Raw genomic sequence first — 17,720 nt, forward strand, 5'->3', positions numbered from 1 at the left:
CACAGCCAGCGATTCAAAGAGATTGGAAACATGAAGGACTCAGGTTTATCCAACTATCAACTAGGTGGTTGAAATGTGGACAGAATTAAAAGTCACACAAGGAAAACTACCCCAAATACACAGTGTGAGTGTTTGAACATTCCCCCTGAGAGCAGCGTTTGACCAAGCCACGGACTGAACTTTAAAACCCAGCTCTGAAGCTAAACTTAAAAGAATCAGGTGTTTTGTTCAAACAAATCATTGTCTCCTGAAAATCACTCAAAACAAGATGTTCTTAATCAGTTAAGAGCAAAAGAAGAGTTCACATCTGTCCTGTTATTCAGTCCTTTCAGAATTCATTTTTAAATCCTGACTTTAACTTTCAGGGCCATGCACGTATAAACTCCTTCCTCACTGAATTGATAAAGCCACATTCTCCAACTTGAGCTCCCAAGTCTTAAACTAAAATGTACTAGCAAACCGGATAGAACTTGAGGGAATTACTCTTTCCAAGCCAGTGCACCTCGACTGTGGAAGGAGCTGCCTCTGTCTCTGCGGTCGAGATTCATTTAAAAAGCAGATGGAGGTATTCATTTTCAACCACGATTTCCCTTAAAATCAAATGTTCTAATTTGATTCCGTTTGAGTTTTTCTCAGTCGCTTCGGTGCAGTTCTCAGAACACAATTGAAATTCTCACTACTTGTTCAGTCATCAAATCATTGTGTCGCTTATGCACATCGAAAAGCTGTTTCTCATTTCTGTAAACAGGTTACAAATGCTTTTGTACAATCAGTTCAAGTGAGTATGTATAATTCTCTGCTTTTTCTTACACTTTTGATTGCTTATGTATTACGGATCAAAATGTATTATATGGGTCTCTGTTGAATAGCCTCACCCTCCACAACATTTAAGCATATGTTTGTTGTATAAGCCTTAGAGGCTTGAACAAGTTGTCATAATATGGAAAGCATATACACATTTACATATATTTTTTTCTTTTTTCTAAATGTGTCCTGATTTTCTCCCAAGCGAATACTGGGTTTCTCCAACAAAGGTAAATGTGTGAAGCGTTAGATCAACCAATGATCAACCAGTTTTCTGAAAAACCTTGAAGGTTTTGATGTTGCATGTCTGACAATGGAATGACCAAGATTTCGGGTGAACAGCCAGAGAGAAGAAGAAGAAGAGGAAGAGGAGTGATGCTGGGGCAAAGGAGCTGGGAGGCAAAACGGAAGAAGAGGCAGAAAGCTGAGGACATATGCCAGTTTCCATCACTTGTTGTAACCCACAAGAAGACACTGATGGAGTTCCTCTTACTCTAATAATCATTCCTCAACCTCAGACAGACTGACACACAGATAGATAGAGCAGCGTTAATAACACAGCCGCTAACGGCTGCAATAGGATTCGGACTGGAATAAAGAATCATCCTTGATCTGTTTATTGACCCAGAACATGCAGCCAGAGCTACTATGGTTTTTATCACAACTTCTTTATGTGTTGTTGGATCTAAACTCAACTTGGCTATTTACTGTAGCCAAGTAAATATGTGAAAATTGCTGTTTGCAGATACTTTCTGCCCAATCCACACTGGTGCTTTTTAGCAAAGAGGAATGGAAAATGTTCAGTTTCCACATGTGCAAACCTGGATGAGACATTCTTCAGAAAGACAGGTGGCTACAATAGCAGTCAATGTATTGACTTGAGAGGCTGAATACAATACAAAGCCACTGTCTTATAAGTATACATTTTGCCCTTTTCTTTATTTTTAATTTTACTTGAAATAATAAAAGATTTTCTGATAGGTATTTTTCCGTTTTAATATTTAAAGGTTGAATGAATGTGTCTGAGAAGTTGTACTGTATATAGGGTTTAGGTATTTAATTAAATATGGGTTTAAATCTCTATTTCGTCTGCGTCTATCCTGCTCCTGGCTTCGCTCTCTGTAAAACAAGATTATGTGGTGGATAGGATAGGGATATGAGCCGTGGAGCTCTCTCCCAGTCCATCCACGAAGAGGGCAAAACGCGTATTTGTCGGCTCAGACGCAGCAGCAGCAGCAGCAGCAGCAGCATCCTCTCAAAAAGCAGTGCTTTCAGCTGAGCCAGTCAGTGAGTCTCAGCGGGTCCGTGCAGACAGGATGCAGCTGTCCGAGCAGAACTGAGTCTGTAAAGGTGAAAGAGAGTGAAGCTTAAAAACTCTCTCTGATCTCTTTGTTTCTTTATTTCCCCCCGCCCCCCTACCCCATTTCATCGGAGTGGTCGGAGCAGATGCAGCTTCACGGCGGCTTCAGAAGTTGGACAGCCACAGATTTGCATGCCATGACTCTTGAATCTGGACATTCCCAAGGCAGCGCAGCGCAGACGGCGTGGATCATTTTAAAAGCCATTTCGTCTGTCCACATCCCGCGTGTCAGGAGGGTGATCAACATGTGGCGCTTTAAATACTAACAATAATAATAATAATAATAAAAAAAAGAAATGAAGGAATACTGATCTCCGTCCGAACAGCCTCCGGGTGATACCTGTTATTTACAGTAATGGAATGAAGACACTATCCTGAGATATAATGGATGAGAGATCCAGCAAGCTCATCTTGGTTCCCATCTTGGCAGTCCTTTTTGTTATGATAGGTTATCAGTACATTTGTCCAGCGGGCAGCAATTCGTGCCACTTTAAGTCCGAGGAGAGATTCAGAGGGGTGAGCCTGCTTTCTTCCCCGTATCAGGACGCCGATGACTTCTACAGAGATTCCGACCTGGACGATGACGGTCCGCCGAAGGTGCCGTCCAAATTCAACTTCACCGAGAGAGACCTGGACAGACACGTGGAGTTCAACATCAAAGGGGACGACGTGATCGTGTTCCTGCACATCCAGAAGACCGGCGGGACCACCTTCGGCAGGCATCTGGTGAGGAATATTCGTTTGGAGCAGCCGTGCGACTGCAAGCCCGGCCAGAAGAAGTGCACCTGCCACCGGCCGGGCAAAGAGGAGTCCTGGCTCTTCTCCCGGTTCTCCACGGGCTGGAGCTGCGGGCTGCACGCGGACTGGACCGAGCTGACGAACTGCGTTCCGGTCGTAATGGATAAGAAGGAGGCCCAGAGGAATAAAAGGTAATAAATTAACAGGCTCCCTACCCCGTGACATTTAAAAACTGCTGCAGGTTATAAGCAAAGGATTGAGGAGGAATTTGTGATAAATGCTAAATATATTGTGTCTTATGCAAAATTCTGGTGTAGCAACCTATAAAACTCGCTTATCTTTGTAACAATTAGTTGATTTATGTTACATTTCATGTCATTCTCAGTAAATACGCCCCTATGCAACTCTTCAGCCACTTCTAACTTTTCTATTCAGCAAGTGTTCTCTGGTTCATTTAACCACAAACTCTGTGTATCCATCTTTTTAAGGCTGTTTCAGTTCGAACAATCAATGCTTTTAGCTCCCAGGGAAAACACACACACACACACACACACACACACACACACACACACACAAACACAACAACAAAAAAAAAAACAATTGAAAGTGGTGCTTTTTTAGAGTCAGACTTGTTCATTTTATTTCCCCTGAACCACAACATTTGCACATCTGCAGGCACCATTTCAATCACATTTTCACCTTTTGTACAGGAAAACATGAAAGTGGTTATCAGATTTGAAGGGCCACCTTCCAAACAATATTAAATGCCCTTTGATAACCAGATCAAACCTTCTGTAAAAATAAAATCTATTAAAAATGAAGGGGAAAACAGCTCCACTAGCTTGCACAGAGGGTCAATAAGTGCTGATAGTCGTTAACTTTTCTTCCTCAAAAATGTTCATGTTATTGCATTGTATTCTATTGGGATTTAGTGTGATCGAAAAATGAAAATACTATGATAACTAGAAATCTACCAATACCAGGTTTTTCCACATAAACTGACTGGATGAGTAGAGAGGACTTTGATCATAGATGCAGCCAACAGGCCCATATTAACAATGGAGGAGCTGCAGAGATCCACAGCTCAGGTGGGATAAGCTGTCCACAAAGCTGCGGATAGAAAGCCATTGTTGAAAGAAAGTCTCCTTCAAAATGTGCCACGGGCCATGCAGAAGAGTGAAAAAGCAAATGTGGAAAAAGTTTCATCTGGTCGAATTTGATGGAAATTGATCTTTTTAACCTATATTCAAAATGCTGTTGGGTGAGAAACTAATACAGCACGTCACCCTTAGCAAATGGGCGGAACATGGTGGTGGTGGTTTTTGCTTTTTGTCCACACTGATGAGGAAATGATAGACAGTGTAAACTAAAGAAAATATGTCAGAGAATGCAACAAATGCGGGTGACGCTTTAAGTGTCACGAGGACACTGGTGTCCTTTTATCCAGTCTCACTGAACTTGAGCTACACAGCGAAGAAAAAAAAATGATAAAAAATCACAATATCTACATATGCAAACCTAGTAGAGGCATACTTCAAAAGCTTTGCAGCTGTAATTGCAGCAAAATATACTTGTAAATGCTTGATCACCATGTTTCTATTTTAATCCATTTCAGAATAATGCACTATATTGTGTTGGCCTGCAAAGTCCAAACAAAACAGTTTGATGTTTCTTGTTGTAAGGTGACAAAATGTCTAAAAGTTCCCACTCCTTGCTGACCTTTACCGCTGTCCATACATTGCCTAAAGGTGTCTTTTTGGTGTAGAAAATTAATTAAATTGTCTTTTTTTTTTAATCAAAATCTTGATTTGTTTGCCATCTCAGCTAGTGATTTGCTTCAAATTACAATTACCGCACAAGCTTGATGTTATCTGAGAGAAAAAGCAATGAAGATAATTTAAAATTCACTGGGTCTATTTTAGACTGTCGAATCCGCTGCAGACACTTGCAATTACTGGCACAAAAGAGATGCAAAGAGGCACATAGCAATGAGTGCACAAGCGACATACTATACATGCTATACGTCCACGTGTCTGTTTTTCAGCGCAGTAAGCACGTCTGAGCTCACGGATTTTCAAAGCAGCATTAGGTTTCCAGGCTATTCATTAAACAAGGACATTAAAAACTCAGTGTGCCAGAAATGCACGCGGCACACGGAAAGAGCGCTGACCAAAACGTCTCGTAACGTAAGCTGGATTTCTGAACTGCAGAGAATGTCCTTCCTCTTTCAGAAAAAAAAAATACAATCATCCAGCAAAGCACGCAAGCACATGATTTATTTCTGCTGTGCCAAGTGTTTTCTGTACTCTGGGAAGTGCTCGCTGGATGCGACAGCTCTTCATTTCACAGCTGCAGCATCTGTTCTGCACTTACAATCCTCCCGCTGCTTGTTCTTCAGTGGCCTCCCGCAGCATCTATTCTGAGGCTTCTCCTTCTCAACAAGACACATTGCAGTTAGATTCCCTTTCTGGCCAGCCATTATTTTTGGTGGATTTTGTTTTTACACTTTTTTTTGAGGGGGATTTGCTTAATGAAAGGAGTATTAGCGTTATGTATTATGATTCTGAAATGAGCATTAGCCCAATAATACGTTCATTAAACTAAACAATTGGTCAGAGTGAAAATAGCACCATTGTACTTTCTAATAAGTAGTGAAAGCGTTGAAATCTGCCAACAAAAAGCTTTGAGGTTGCACTGAGAGAATACAAACAGAATGTCAATATCAATTCAGATACCCTGCCCTTGTACTGTGGGTGAACACTCCTCAGATTGACTTTCCTCACACAAGTTGCCGGCTCCTGCAGTGGCAGCAAGAAGAGGTGAAGGAAGGCTGCGATGGCATCCCTTGCGTGGCCTCGCGTGGCCTTTTCAGGCAAGCAGGGTGCGACGCACGGTGAGTCAGCTGCGCGGCCCGGGAAAGGTCAGGCGTGTCAGGCTGGATCAGCGCGCGTGTCCTGCGGCGTGGCGTCTCTGGAGTGCACTGTCAGTCAGGGGAGAAGTGGAGCAGGCAGGTCGACCCTCTTCGGGGGCATTGTGGAGAAACAAACCTTTAAGTGCTGTCCTCTTAAGTTGCTTTGGTATTACTTATCTGTTTGCATTGGGGCAGGGCTCACCGAGCAGGTAGTTTTTCATCTTCGGGAAGAAATTTCTAAAGGCCTGCAGAGTCTGAGGAGTGCTGGAAGAATTATTTCTGATTGCTACATGTTCATTATCCAACTTTCCAGTCTGGAATTACTCATGTAGATATATTCAGTGTGACACTGGGACGCAGCGCAAGGAGCGGCCTTGCAAAATTTATGTCATACAAATGCAAAGAAAGATCTTGAGTAAATCATGTCCTCGGGAGTCTATGTAGTAAAAGGCTGCACTTAAAAATCACAGAAATATTTGATAGGGCTTGCCATCAAAATCAAAACAGGTTCATTTTGTTTCTCACTGTTGCATTTTACAGTGCATTTTCATTCTTTCATCCTCAAACATCTGTTAATGACACAAAGTGAAGCAGCAGTAACAAAGTCGAGGAGGCAAAACTGTAACTATAAATCACACAGTTTGAAATCTTTACATTTGGAAATACAGAATACACCTCAAATAAATCAGTGTCACTTCCAGTTGGACCTTGGTTCTCCAAATCCTTTTATAGATGTGTGGAGCAATTTTCTATTTTTATTCTCACACAGAGCTTTATGATAAAAATATAAACCAACAGAAAAACATGTGTGTATGTATGTAGGCATTGCTGCATAGATGCTTGGTGACACATATCCTTTCAGTTAATTGCCTAAACAAGCACAAACAGCAGTTTATACCTTATGTGCTTATTTAGTGATGGCTCCCTCCTACAGCTAAGACAGAAATAGAAATGTATATTGCTTTGCAAAGTTGTTACTGTTAAGAAATTGATCATGAACATCTTTTTAATACAATAGATTAAATGAGGCGGAATCACCCTTTTCAGTGGACTGATGTAAATTTACCATAATGCAGACTTATTTTTTTAATGCTTCAAACTTGTGTGAGATAAAGTCATGCTTACACAGGTGAGGTCCATTTTTTTATACTCCTCATTAAAATGTATAGTTGTCGTCATACATTTGCCATCTTTTATACAATACAAAGATTAATATGTCTTATTATTATTATTATCTAGCACAGCTACAATGCTCTTTAGATCTGTTTTATTTTCCATCCAGACATGAAAAGCACATCAGACATTTACATTCCTATACCGTACCGAGTTTAAAAGCAATCCTATTGCAATTATTTGTCTAGGTTTAAAAGAACAACCCCTAAAATAGATTACTGGATATTAAATATTTTTGGTTAAAATGAATGATTTTGACTTTTTGTTTAAATCTGCATTAAAAAGATCAGGTTGGTATACATAGTCAACAACAGCATAGTGTTTTTTCAAGAAAAGATAAAACACAACAAACCCAAACATAAAACATTCAATCCTCGTAACACTTCATAAAATGTTGCACTAGTTTGCTCTGCTACTTAGCAGGTAAAAGGTTAGCGTTATTGTAAATGAACCAACTCATCCTCTGATGTATTAAGACTAACAAAACAATACAACCCAATGAGAATACCGTCATTATTCAACATGATTCTACTATTTTACTGTTTATCATTTCATCCTGTATAAGATTTTTCACAACATCTAGTCAAGAGAGTGTATACCTGAAAATGGCAACGTAATGATGGGAGTCCTTCTTATCATTTTTCTATATCAGCAAACTTGGCAGCAATGTTTGACTTAATGTTTGATTAAAAGTGTCTAACTTCTGTCCCAACTAAATTTTTCTTAAAAACAAGATTAACCCAGCCTTTTTGTTTGTTTGTGTATAACAACAGAGCATATTTTTTACATGTGTCTGATGCAGCTGATGCACTTGTCCCTTATAGATGATAAGCCACTTGTCTAAAACTGTCAACTTCTCCACTTTTGGCCAGCATTGTTACTCTGATTTGCACTAATAGATATCAGAGCACTCCTTGCTGTATCACAAGAGTAGATTCATTTATATTAGCAAGCCATGCAATAGTGATACAAGTCTCACTTTTCTCCACATAATCAGTATTTTATTGGGAAAGGTTTAACTATAGTGTTTAGGTGTCAAAATGTTATTTGAGAACACAGTTTTTGATGATACTCAAAGAGTGAAAGAGTGAAAACTGAAGCTGAGCACTAGCAAGCATCGATTCGTTGTGATCTGTTGACTTTAACAAATGATTTTAGAAAGCATTGTTTTACCTGACAAATATACTGAGATTATAGACAATGGTTGTACTTGCTTCAGTGATCTGGCTGTATACTCCCAATCTCAGGTATTTGCTCTACCTTGCTGACTTCGAAGAAAGCCATCCACATGTCCTGCATAGAAGATCTTTGTAAAAAAAAAAAGAAAAAATCTCTCTCCATACTTTACCTGGAATTACAAATGGTCACACATCTATTTGTTATATTCCCTTGAAAAATGCATTCTTTATTCAAGACAACACTCCATGTCCCATTTACAACAGTAACCCATCTGACACGGCAGGTTCAGATAATACAAAATCACCCATGCGTGGTTTTCACTTCCCATTTCTAAGAGAGGTGTGGCTAAAAGGGATTTCTTGTTGTCAAATGTGCTTTTAAAATGAATAATCTGCTTTGGAAAAACAATAGAAAGGCTCATTATGATTAATTTATCTTTCATACTTTTAATATTCATAGATTTTAAAGTAAGAAATAAATCATGCATCATTCATTTTAAAACTCTAAAGTATAATTGCTTTTTAAGTCAAATAAGGTTGCATCTTCTTTACTGATGAAGTGCCTTTTACAGAAGCCAGTTCTCATGACTCCACCTAAAATATGATTGTTCAAATGTATGGAATAACTCTCTTTTGTTAAGAAATGCTAATAGAACTTTTATTAACATAAAAAACAGAGCAATGAGATATATTCATGTAAGTATCCACTCTATTTGGCCTTATCCATTTTGAAACAATCCTATTTTCTTCCCTGTTTTACTTACTTGCATGCCTTGCAGAAATGTTTAAAAATCCTTGAATAAAGTCAACCTTTACTTCAGTAGCATAGTTTCACTCTGACCTCTTTAGAAAAAATATATATTTTTTTATTTTGAGTGCATTTATTCACATAGAGAAACCAATTCAAAAATGTTTGAAACAATTACTGGAAACCCATAAACATAATGGATACACTTTTAAAAGTGTATGTTTAAATTTTGTAAGAGGATCAGCTGCAATTAGTAATGTCTAATTAACTCTCCCTGAAGTGAATAAAGTGGTGTCACACAGAGGTCTATTTCTTTTAGGCGCTAAAATCTAGGCAGGAAAAGGATCTGAGATTAGCTGGCCAAGAAGCACAGTGAAGAGGATTTTAAAGGTGGTAAAAAAGAAAGAAAACCCTGGGAGCCAAATGTTAGAGAAAGGAAAAGGTTTGCTAAACTTTACTGTGACTTTATCTGAAATTATGTGCTTTGGTCAGTTTAGCCTTTTGGCAATAAGCTCCCCAGGTAGTTTGTTCATAAAAAACTGCAGCCAACTTGTTATGCATGGAGGAGGATCTCTGATGCTGTGGGCCTGTTTCTATCCCAAAGTGTCTGGAAGCTTGCATGGGATTATTAACTTTTAAAAATACTAGGAGATTTTAAATAGAAATCCGATGAAGTCTACCACTGAGAATTGATTGCCATCGGGTGTTTTAGCAGGATAATGAACTGAAACACAAATGGCCAAATCAACAAAGAAATAGTACAGCTGAGATGAAAATACCTCTGTGGTTGTTTAATCAAACCTTATGAAGTATTAACAAGTCCTGTGTTACTGGTAAAAGGGCGACACCAGAGTATTGACAGTTCTGGTGCGGTGCCATTATTTTTGTTTAAATAACATTTTTAAACCAAATCAATTCCCATCAGTTGTACTTTAATTGGAAACGGCTGCAATTAAAACCAATGTTAGTATCAGTATTAGTGTTAGTTACATGCCCAGGTTCGTGAGAGGAGGCTTGCTTTGTTGCCACACGTGAACCTTCTCTTAGCAGCTCAAATATAAAAGTTTCATTTAACATGGTCAGACGAGTGCACGGATGAACACCGCTGTAGCACATCAGGGGATTCACACGTTTCCAGCTGTTTCTGGCTGCGTTCTCCTGCCCTGGAAGGAGGCGAGAGTGCAGGACTTTAATGAGACAGCGAAACAGCAGCACAGCTGACGCCCTGCGGTCACAGATCAGCTCGAATGAGGGAAGCTGGGTGGATTTACAGTTCTGGGCACATCGTTCTGATGTAGGAGGCAGAGCTCTCGTCAGTATGACGGGGTGTTTATAGTGTGTGAAGCTCAGAGTGCCCTTGTAGGCCATCCAGGGCACGAAGATTGCTTTTCATGTGTCATTAATTCAAGTCGTCATCGCTGGCAGGCCTGAGCAGTAATTCAGTTGGTCTGATAATTAAGTGTTACCTCCGCGGAGTGTGCAGCAGCATATGCGAAACACTTGTTTAACGTCATAATAAATATGCTTCAAATCTGACTCAAGATTTGCTTCGGAGGAAACATATCCCATGAAACCTTAGCTGCCAATTAGTGCTCAGTAATTCTAGTTGCTTATTTATGTTTATTTTGGATGGATAACCGAAGCAAATCCCTGTGATCCTGGAAAAGTGTGAAACTTTTTTCGTAATTCAATTAAGAGTCTGAGCATTCATTGAATATCTAAATAAACAAAAGTAGCCCTCATATTTGCATTTATAAAATATACTTCAATGGATATTTGTCAATATTCATTTGGTTTGGGAAGTGGTTCTGTGTCGTTTTTTTTTTTTTTTTTTCAAACCACTTAAGAAAATGAAAACTCTAAAGCTTGGCAGAAAATATCTGCTGGCCTGGCAAATATGATTTTCCAAGGATCTGATTCAGGTCTTTTATTCTAAGAAGTGTAATTTGGTGCACTGGGGGGATACATTTGTACTCCTTCAAAAGATGATGCACTTAATTTGATTTTTTCCCCCACATTACTACTATTTTATCAACATTGTGTGTTAACACAGCGACAGATTTCAGGTTTGTTATGTAATATGAGCTTTTGATTAGAAGCAGGTCTCTAGACTGAAATAAAACAAAGAAAATCAAAAGCCCTTTAGCTTATCTTCATAGATGTAGTCATCAGATTGATAAGAACAAGACAGCAGCTGTAGTGATGTGGTGATTTCAGTTTAATGTCCCCATGATGTTAATATTGTGGTCAGCAGCTCAGATGCTCCTGAAATTAGGGGCACAATTATATTTTTCCTCTGTTTCCCCCCCAAATTGTGAAACCATTTGAGTTTTTGGAGGTCAGTGCCTCACAATTGTTTTGAAATTATTATGCGTGGCTTGGAAACCAGAGGCTGTTTCTTCTTAAGTGAATTAACTTTGATTAGCTAAAATATATAGCTCATTCATAAAAATAAGAGACTCTCAAAGTGTACAATGCCTGAAATAATTAAATGATTTGTTTTCATTCAAGTATAATCCCACATTAATTTAAAATTTTGAAAGTAACCTTTATTTTCAGTATATTTATTTTTGTGGTTAAAAAATATATTAAGAAATAACCTATATACATTTTATTACTGTTGAAATTCTAAAATTTCCTAAAGAATAAATATAAATAAAATAGTTTTTATGCATTTTTTTTTACTTTTTTTTTTAACATAGTCCTTTCCTGATTCCTCAATGTGAGACAGTCACCCAGTTCTTATATCTCCTCTTCAAAATGGGAAACACAGGAGAAGCTCGTTAAATAAGGCAGATATGACTTGATCTTCACGATTCTGCAAAAGACTGTGAAAGTAATAGATTTTCCCACCAACTTGCCCATGCCTACAGCCAGAGCAATGATTAAGAAGTTGTAAAAGAATTAAAACTGCGACTGGATGAGAACTCTAATTTATCTTGCTCACACACACACACGCATCGTAGAGGAAGGTGAGGAAGATTAAGAATGTCTCAGTGTTGGAGAACTGGAGCAGCCTTTTTACGAGTGGCATTACGCTGGCGTAATAAAAGATTAATTTATTTTAAGGCTTTCAACGCATCTTAACCAGTGATGCCAATGAAAGTGGTGGGCACCTTTGTTCAGGCTTGGTGTGACTTGACAGATTGACATATCAAAGAGGAATAGTATGACAGCATAGGTGACCGGCTGCGTCGTTTCTCCTCTGGTTCCTACAAGGGCCGACGAAAGGAACGCACCAAGAATAACCGCGTCTTGAGTTGATTTATTGTAGGAAACCTGGAGAAAGGTCATCTGTTTTTATTTGGGGCGAGCCGGTGACATGTAAGTCATACTGTGGGGAGGCTAGGTTAAGCAGAACGCCTCACGCAGCTCCTCCATTTGGATTCAGAGGCTCAATGAGTACCTGGCACACTTAAAGTGTAAGTGCAGGTAGAGTCACCTTCACAGACTAATCCTCTGCTGCATGATCGTGCCACCCAGCAGGATTAAGTTCTGTGTGTTTTTGATGCTGTAACAATTTGTGCTGGCTGGCAGTTTGGTGCAGCGACTAAAACTTTTAAGTGCCGCACCTCTGAATGGCCCCACAAGGAGAGCTGCAGCGACATTTGTGTATGAGAAATATTGCACCAAAATTGCCCACAGCATGTGAAATCTGTTCAGCAAATCGAATATTTACTGCTGGGCTCCTCTCCATCCTTTCTATCGCGTGGATGCAGTCAGACTTGGGAGAGGAATCTGAATAATCACACTTAACAGATTGAAGTCCAGATTGCCTCTTAAAATCCTGCATTTATAAATAGGTTTGTTCCTCTTTAATTTAGGAAGTTGTTTAGACGTTTGAGCAGAATCACACTGTGTTGAAACTCTTTTTCATTCATTTTTCGTTTAGTGTGTGTTACGGTGCCTTTTAAAAAAAAAGATTTGTTTTTTACGCTTTGTCACATTTGTGGTTGTAACATGAAAAATGATATATGGTTTTCAAAATGTTTTACAAATAAAACATGAGCATTTGTATGTAGCCTCTCTGTAATTGCTGTAATTGCACCTATAAGTCTCCTGAGGTATCCATCTATCAGCTGTGCACATCTACAGACTGATTGTTTCCTCCGCTCTTCCTTCTAACATACCTGGACCCTACCGAAAGAAAAGCATCAATTTTCAAGCTGTGCCAAGATTCTCAGTTGGGTTTAGGTCTGAATTTTGACTAGGCCATTGTTCTATATGCATACACTTTGATCCAAACCAGCTCTGGCTACATGTTGTCCTGCTTAAGGTTGAACTTTCACCCCAGAGTCAAGTCTTTGACTGATTTTATTATGAGACTCTCCCACATTTAGTTCCATACATCAACTTTACCATCAACCATCTACCGTCAACTTTACTCCACGTCCCACGGAGGTTTCCCACATCATGACCCTGACACTACCAGAATACTTGTGTTTAGGCTGAGATTACATTGCACACATCTGGATTTGAACTACAAATTACTGGATCTTATTTAGAAATATCAGCGAATGTGGTTGAGAACAAACGCATTTTTATTCATAAAAAAGACAATAAAAGCATAAACTCCCTCGTTTCAGGTTGTCACATAAAATCTCACTAAAATGCATTGGATTTAGTGGTTGAAATGTGTTGTGAGTATTTATTCTTTTAATATTTACAGTGAAACAAATTCATAGCTGAATGTTGCATTAACACTATTATAAAACTATTTTAATAACTTCCATTTTGTGTGTTATGGGAATCAAGTAGCAGTTTCTATCTCAGTTGAAAAGAATTTCACCCTTGGAAACAATTTCACACCCGTCTACAATGTTGCAGCATAAATCAAGTCCCGGGCCGCAGTGTAATAAGTATGCATTAAAAAACTGTCTTTATAAGCGTACGGTGCTTCAAGATTGGGGTAACATCTTGTGACATCACAGTGTGCTGGAGTGGAACAAATAGCATTATGTCTCAGCACGTTTTGCGACACAGCACATCAAACTCCTGGTAGGAATCTGATGTCCCTCTGTGTGAGTCATTCCCTCTCGACATGCCAGATGAATGGCTAAAAGACAGAGCTTTTAAATCCCACCCACAAATCCCGGGATCACTTAACTTCTCATCAGTCCTCATCCAGCGAGGACGAGTCGACCACGACGTGCTTCATTCATCATTCCGTGTGAGGCGCCGTCTCTCACTTTCGGAAACCGAGTTGTGCCTTTTGTTTATCCTCAAGTCGGCCGCGATGAGAGGAAAATGCCCTGACACCGGTGGCATTTCCTGCACTTGCTGGTGCCAGGCGTGTCTGCGAATCAAAAGAAGTCACGGAGAGAGGAAACGACATTAAGTGTCTCTGAGTGGCTCTTCTGAATGATCAAAATGTGTCTCGGTGTCATCAAGAGGTAGATTATTCCATTACTGGGTACTTCAGGTTTGGCTCTATATTTGAGTATAGTGCTGTATATACAAGCGAACTTATCATGTGCTTCTTGTGTGTGTGTACACTGAAACAATTGAAAAAGCCACTTTGGTAGTTTTCAGTAGCAGTGTTGCTATGCACTTGCAATGTAAAGTAGGGTGCTATCATGACTAATGGACCAAACCTGGATCTTTTATCGACTTTTACAAAAAGACTAAGGGATTGATTTGACTGCTTATACCGCCGCTATAATCTCCCCTCCATTGATACGGTTTCACAGCTATTTGTAAAACTGCAGCTACAGCCCTTTTTTAACATCAGGTGTCATGTTGAATTTAATCATATTCGGCTCAGTGTGGAGCCAAGCTCTGTTTTTCTTTGAAGTTTGGCTCACCTTGTCAGGTCTACATAGCATATAATGAACAAATATGTGTGTGGGAGCAACATTTAGGTTTTGAAAGTTCAAGATGAGAAACACAAGTGTTCATAAAAAGTCACTGCATTTTTATTATTATTTTTTGTCGAGGCCACTTTGCTCCCCCGCACAAATAACATTCTGCAACAAATCTCTGATTTGAACCAACGTGAAAACCAAGAAATAAGGAACAGCTGTCTGGTCAAACAGAGACGAAAGAAACATCAGAAAGGAAGAGAAAAAAAGAGAACGGTTGGCAGAAGGACGCCTGAGTTTTGCAATCAAAACTTCAAGCCGGAGTAGATTTTCCCCAAATATAATATAATATAATGGCTTTGTCACATTAATGTTTCTTGATGCTGACTGTCTTGGTAACTAAGAAGTGTCCAAAATGTAATCGTCACTATATATTAACCTTGAGTAAAAAAACTAAGCCTTCAATGAATTCTAGTATTTTTACAAGAATTTTATAATAGAAAAACAGCAACCGTGTTGCTGAAGTAATATAACATTTATTTTTAAAGCTTACAGTTCAAAATGTTTTGTACATTTTTTTTTTGTTTTCAAGGCAACATGTTGTCTTTATGCCATTTTTTTTAAAGAGAACAAGTATGCTAAGCCTGTGCAGGCTGGTTATTTAGCCATCTTAAAGTTAAATAACATCATTCAGTGTGTATTTACAATAAATGTATTGATCCGAATCGGTCAAATTTAGAGAAACATCTTTGTTTGGATGTGACAAAGTGACTGTATGTTGCTGGCTCATTGGTAAGTTGCAGATGTTGCTAAAAAGTAGCAGAAAACCAACCATGTTTTTAAGAAAATAAATTGCCTAACAAATGAAATAAAATATAATTATCTCCTGTTTAGCCAGTCTTATGTGTTTTTAATTTTGCCTTTATCTGCAAAGTAGATCAAGATGAGTGTGGTAAATGTAATTACCACATTCATCAAGATTGTTCTCTAAGAAATGTGTTTAATATGACACATTCTACAAAAAATATATTTAAGATGCTACAATAATGTGTTTGGATAACTCTAATGGGATGCATTTGAAGTTTCTGTCTCCAATTGCATCTGTCGACCATAGTTAAGAAAATTGGCAGCAGTACAGGAAAGAAAGGAAATGTTTTTGAGGCAAATTAAGTAAAGGAATTATGTTTTCTAAGCTGTCAACCTCCTAGTGTGATGCCTCAAAATATTACTGGAAAAAAAATGAATGCATTTAAAAGATTTTTCACGTTGTAAAAATAAATTATGCATTTTGAATTCAATCTAAAAAAACTGAAACAGTTTCACAACAAATTCAATTAAGAGTGCTTTATTGGATTTGCTGTCTGAAACCAAGTCCCGAAGCTACGTCTTATCTCTTTAAGTGAGAAAAGGACGGAGAGTAGCTTTGAGCAACCAGTTTAGCTCAAGACTGTATCCTTGCAGATGATTGATTCAGGTACAGTGAGGAGGCAGAGGAGAAATCGGGCTTCGGGCTGTGTCCGTTAATCACATGGCGTTACCACACAGATAGCATTTATCACCAAATACCAAAAGGATTCAGTTATGGGGGAAAACTGAAACCAGTCTAACCGCTTATATGCAATCTATCCGACACCTCAGAAAAAAAAAAAAAAAACAGCTCTAGAGACTGGCTCCACATCCATTTCCCCTGTAATAGTAGGATCCTCCCAAAGTAATGCCTTGTTCGTACGATTTAGGGCAAAAAAATTGTATTGGGTTTGTTGAGTTGTCAGATGGCAAATTATGTCGGGTGGATTTCAGCCAGGTGAACCAGTTTGAATTTCAACACATCAGTCCTGCTGGTGCACTTTTCTGGACTGCTGCCCTGGGCAAGATTCTCCTTCTGCACTTAGAATATTTCTTAAATTTTATTAACTCAAGAGCGACAGTGTGAACTGAAGAACAATCTGAGTAACATGAGTATAAATGCACTTAGGTGCATCCTAAGCCTGATTTTGCATGTAGGTTACACAAATACATTTTTAGAATATTCTGAGAAAACTCCTTATTTTCTTTAGCAGATAAAAACATGGGATTTAAATACAAAACTCTGATATTAATGTAGCATAATTTAGTCCAGGTTATATGCGTCATAAGGTGAGTTGATTCTAAGAAAACATTAAAATATCTATTCGGGATTCTAGTGTGTGGTTGTGATTTCGTGTCTTCCCTGAATACAATTCAAGCCTGACTGACATGCAACTCTTTTTTTTTTTTTTTTTTTTTACAAAGAGATACATATCAGAAGAAAATAAAATTAAAAAGATTACTTTAAAAAAATTATTCTAGCAGCGTTGTGAATAATCTTGGTCCAAAGTGTATATAAACACAGATGAATTGATTGATTATCCCGTCCTGACAGATTTCCACCTTTGGCGGTGAGCCAGAATTGTCTGAACTTAAACTAATTGTATCTCATAAATCCATGGGTTTCAAAACGCAGCTCATATTTAATTTAGATTAATCTTCATGTTTTCCATGCAGGATTGGCCCTTTTCTTTGTTTTATATATAAAAAAATTACTTAAACATATCGCAATCTATAGCACATTTATGGACTGTCTGGGGAAAAGTAGATCAAATTCCTCTCAACTCCATTTTTTCCCAATTTATAAGTTATAAAATGCCTGTGTGCTAAAACAATAATGATTAAAAAGAATAACACAGACATGCTGCCGAGGTTCTAACACACTTTCATGTTGGGGTGAAGCGAAAGAGATGTTCCTTATATTGCAGGTAAAGCGGTTTTCAGTGCTGTGGGGAATTTTAACTTAATGTAAAGTAACTAACTTAACTGTTATTTGAATAATTAGTTTAAAAGATGTCTGATTGACCTACCGAGTGAATGTTAGCGATCCAACTCTGTTTCTCGGATCTAGTAAGAGAACGCATGGCGTGTGGTGACCAGAATTTGAGATGGAAAACGTGTTGGATCCGTTTCAACATCTGGAAACTCTCCATTGTGTTTA

General features: G+C 38.5%; 1 protein-coding gene across 2 annotated transcripts in view; it reads left to right on the forward strand.

Annotated features, from left to right (window-relative positions):
* The first annotated feature begins 2,138 nt into the window (after window positions 1–2,138).
* hs6st3b (heparan sulfate 6-O-sulfotransferase 3b) overlaps window positions 2,139–17,720 on the forward strand; it is a 73,830-nt gene continuing 58,248 nt past the window's right edge. For both annotated transcript variants that reach the window (XM_007546426.2, XM_016668622.1), the window contains exon 1: window positions 2,139–3,093. In XM_007546426.2, the coding sequence (XP_007546488.1) occupies window positions 2,549–3,093 (545 nt within the window). In that variant the 5' untranslated portion in view covers window positions 2,139–2,548. The remainder of the gene's footprint in view (window positions 3,094–17,720) is intronic.

This window comes from Poecilia formosa, unplaced genomic scaffold (assembly GCF_000485575.1).
Source record: "Poecilia formosa unplaced genomic scaffold, Poecilia_formosa-5.1.2 Scaffold16, whole genome shotgun sequence".
Taxonomy (NCBI): domain Eukaryota; kingdom Metazoa; phylum Chordata; class Actinopteri; order Cyprinodontiformes; family Poeciliidae; genus Poecilia; species Poecilia formosa.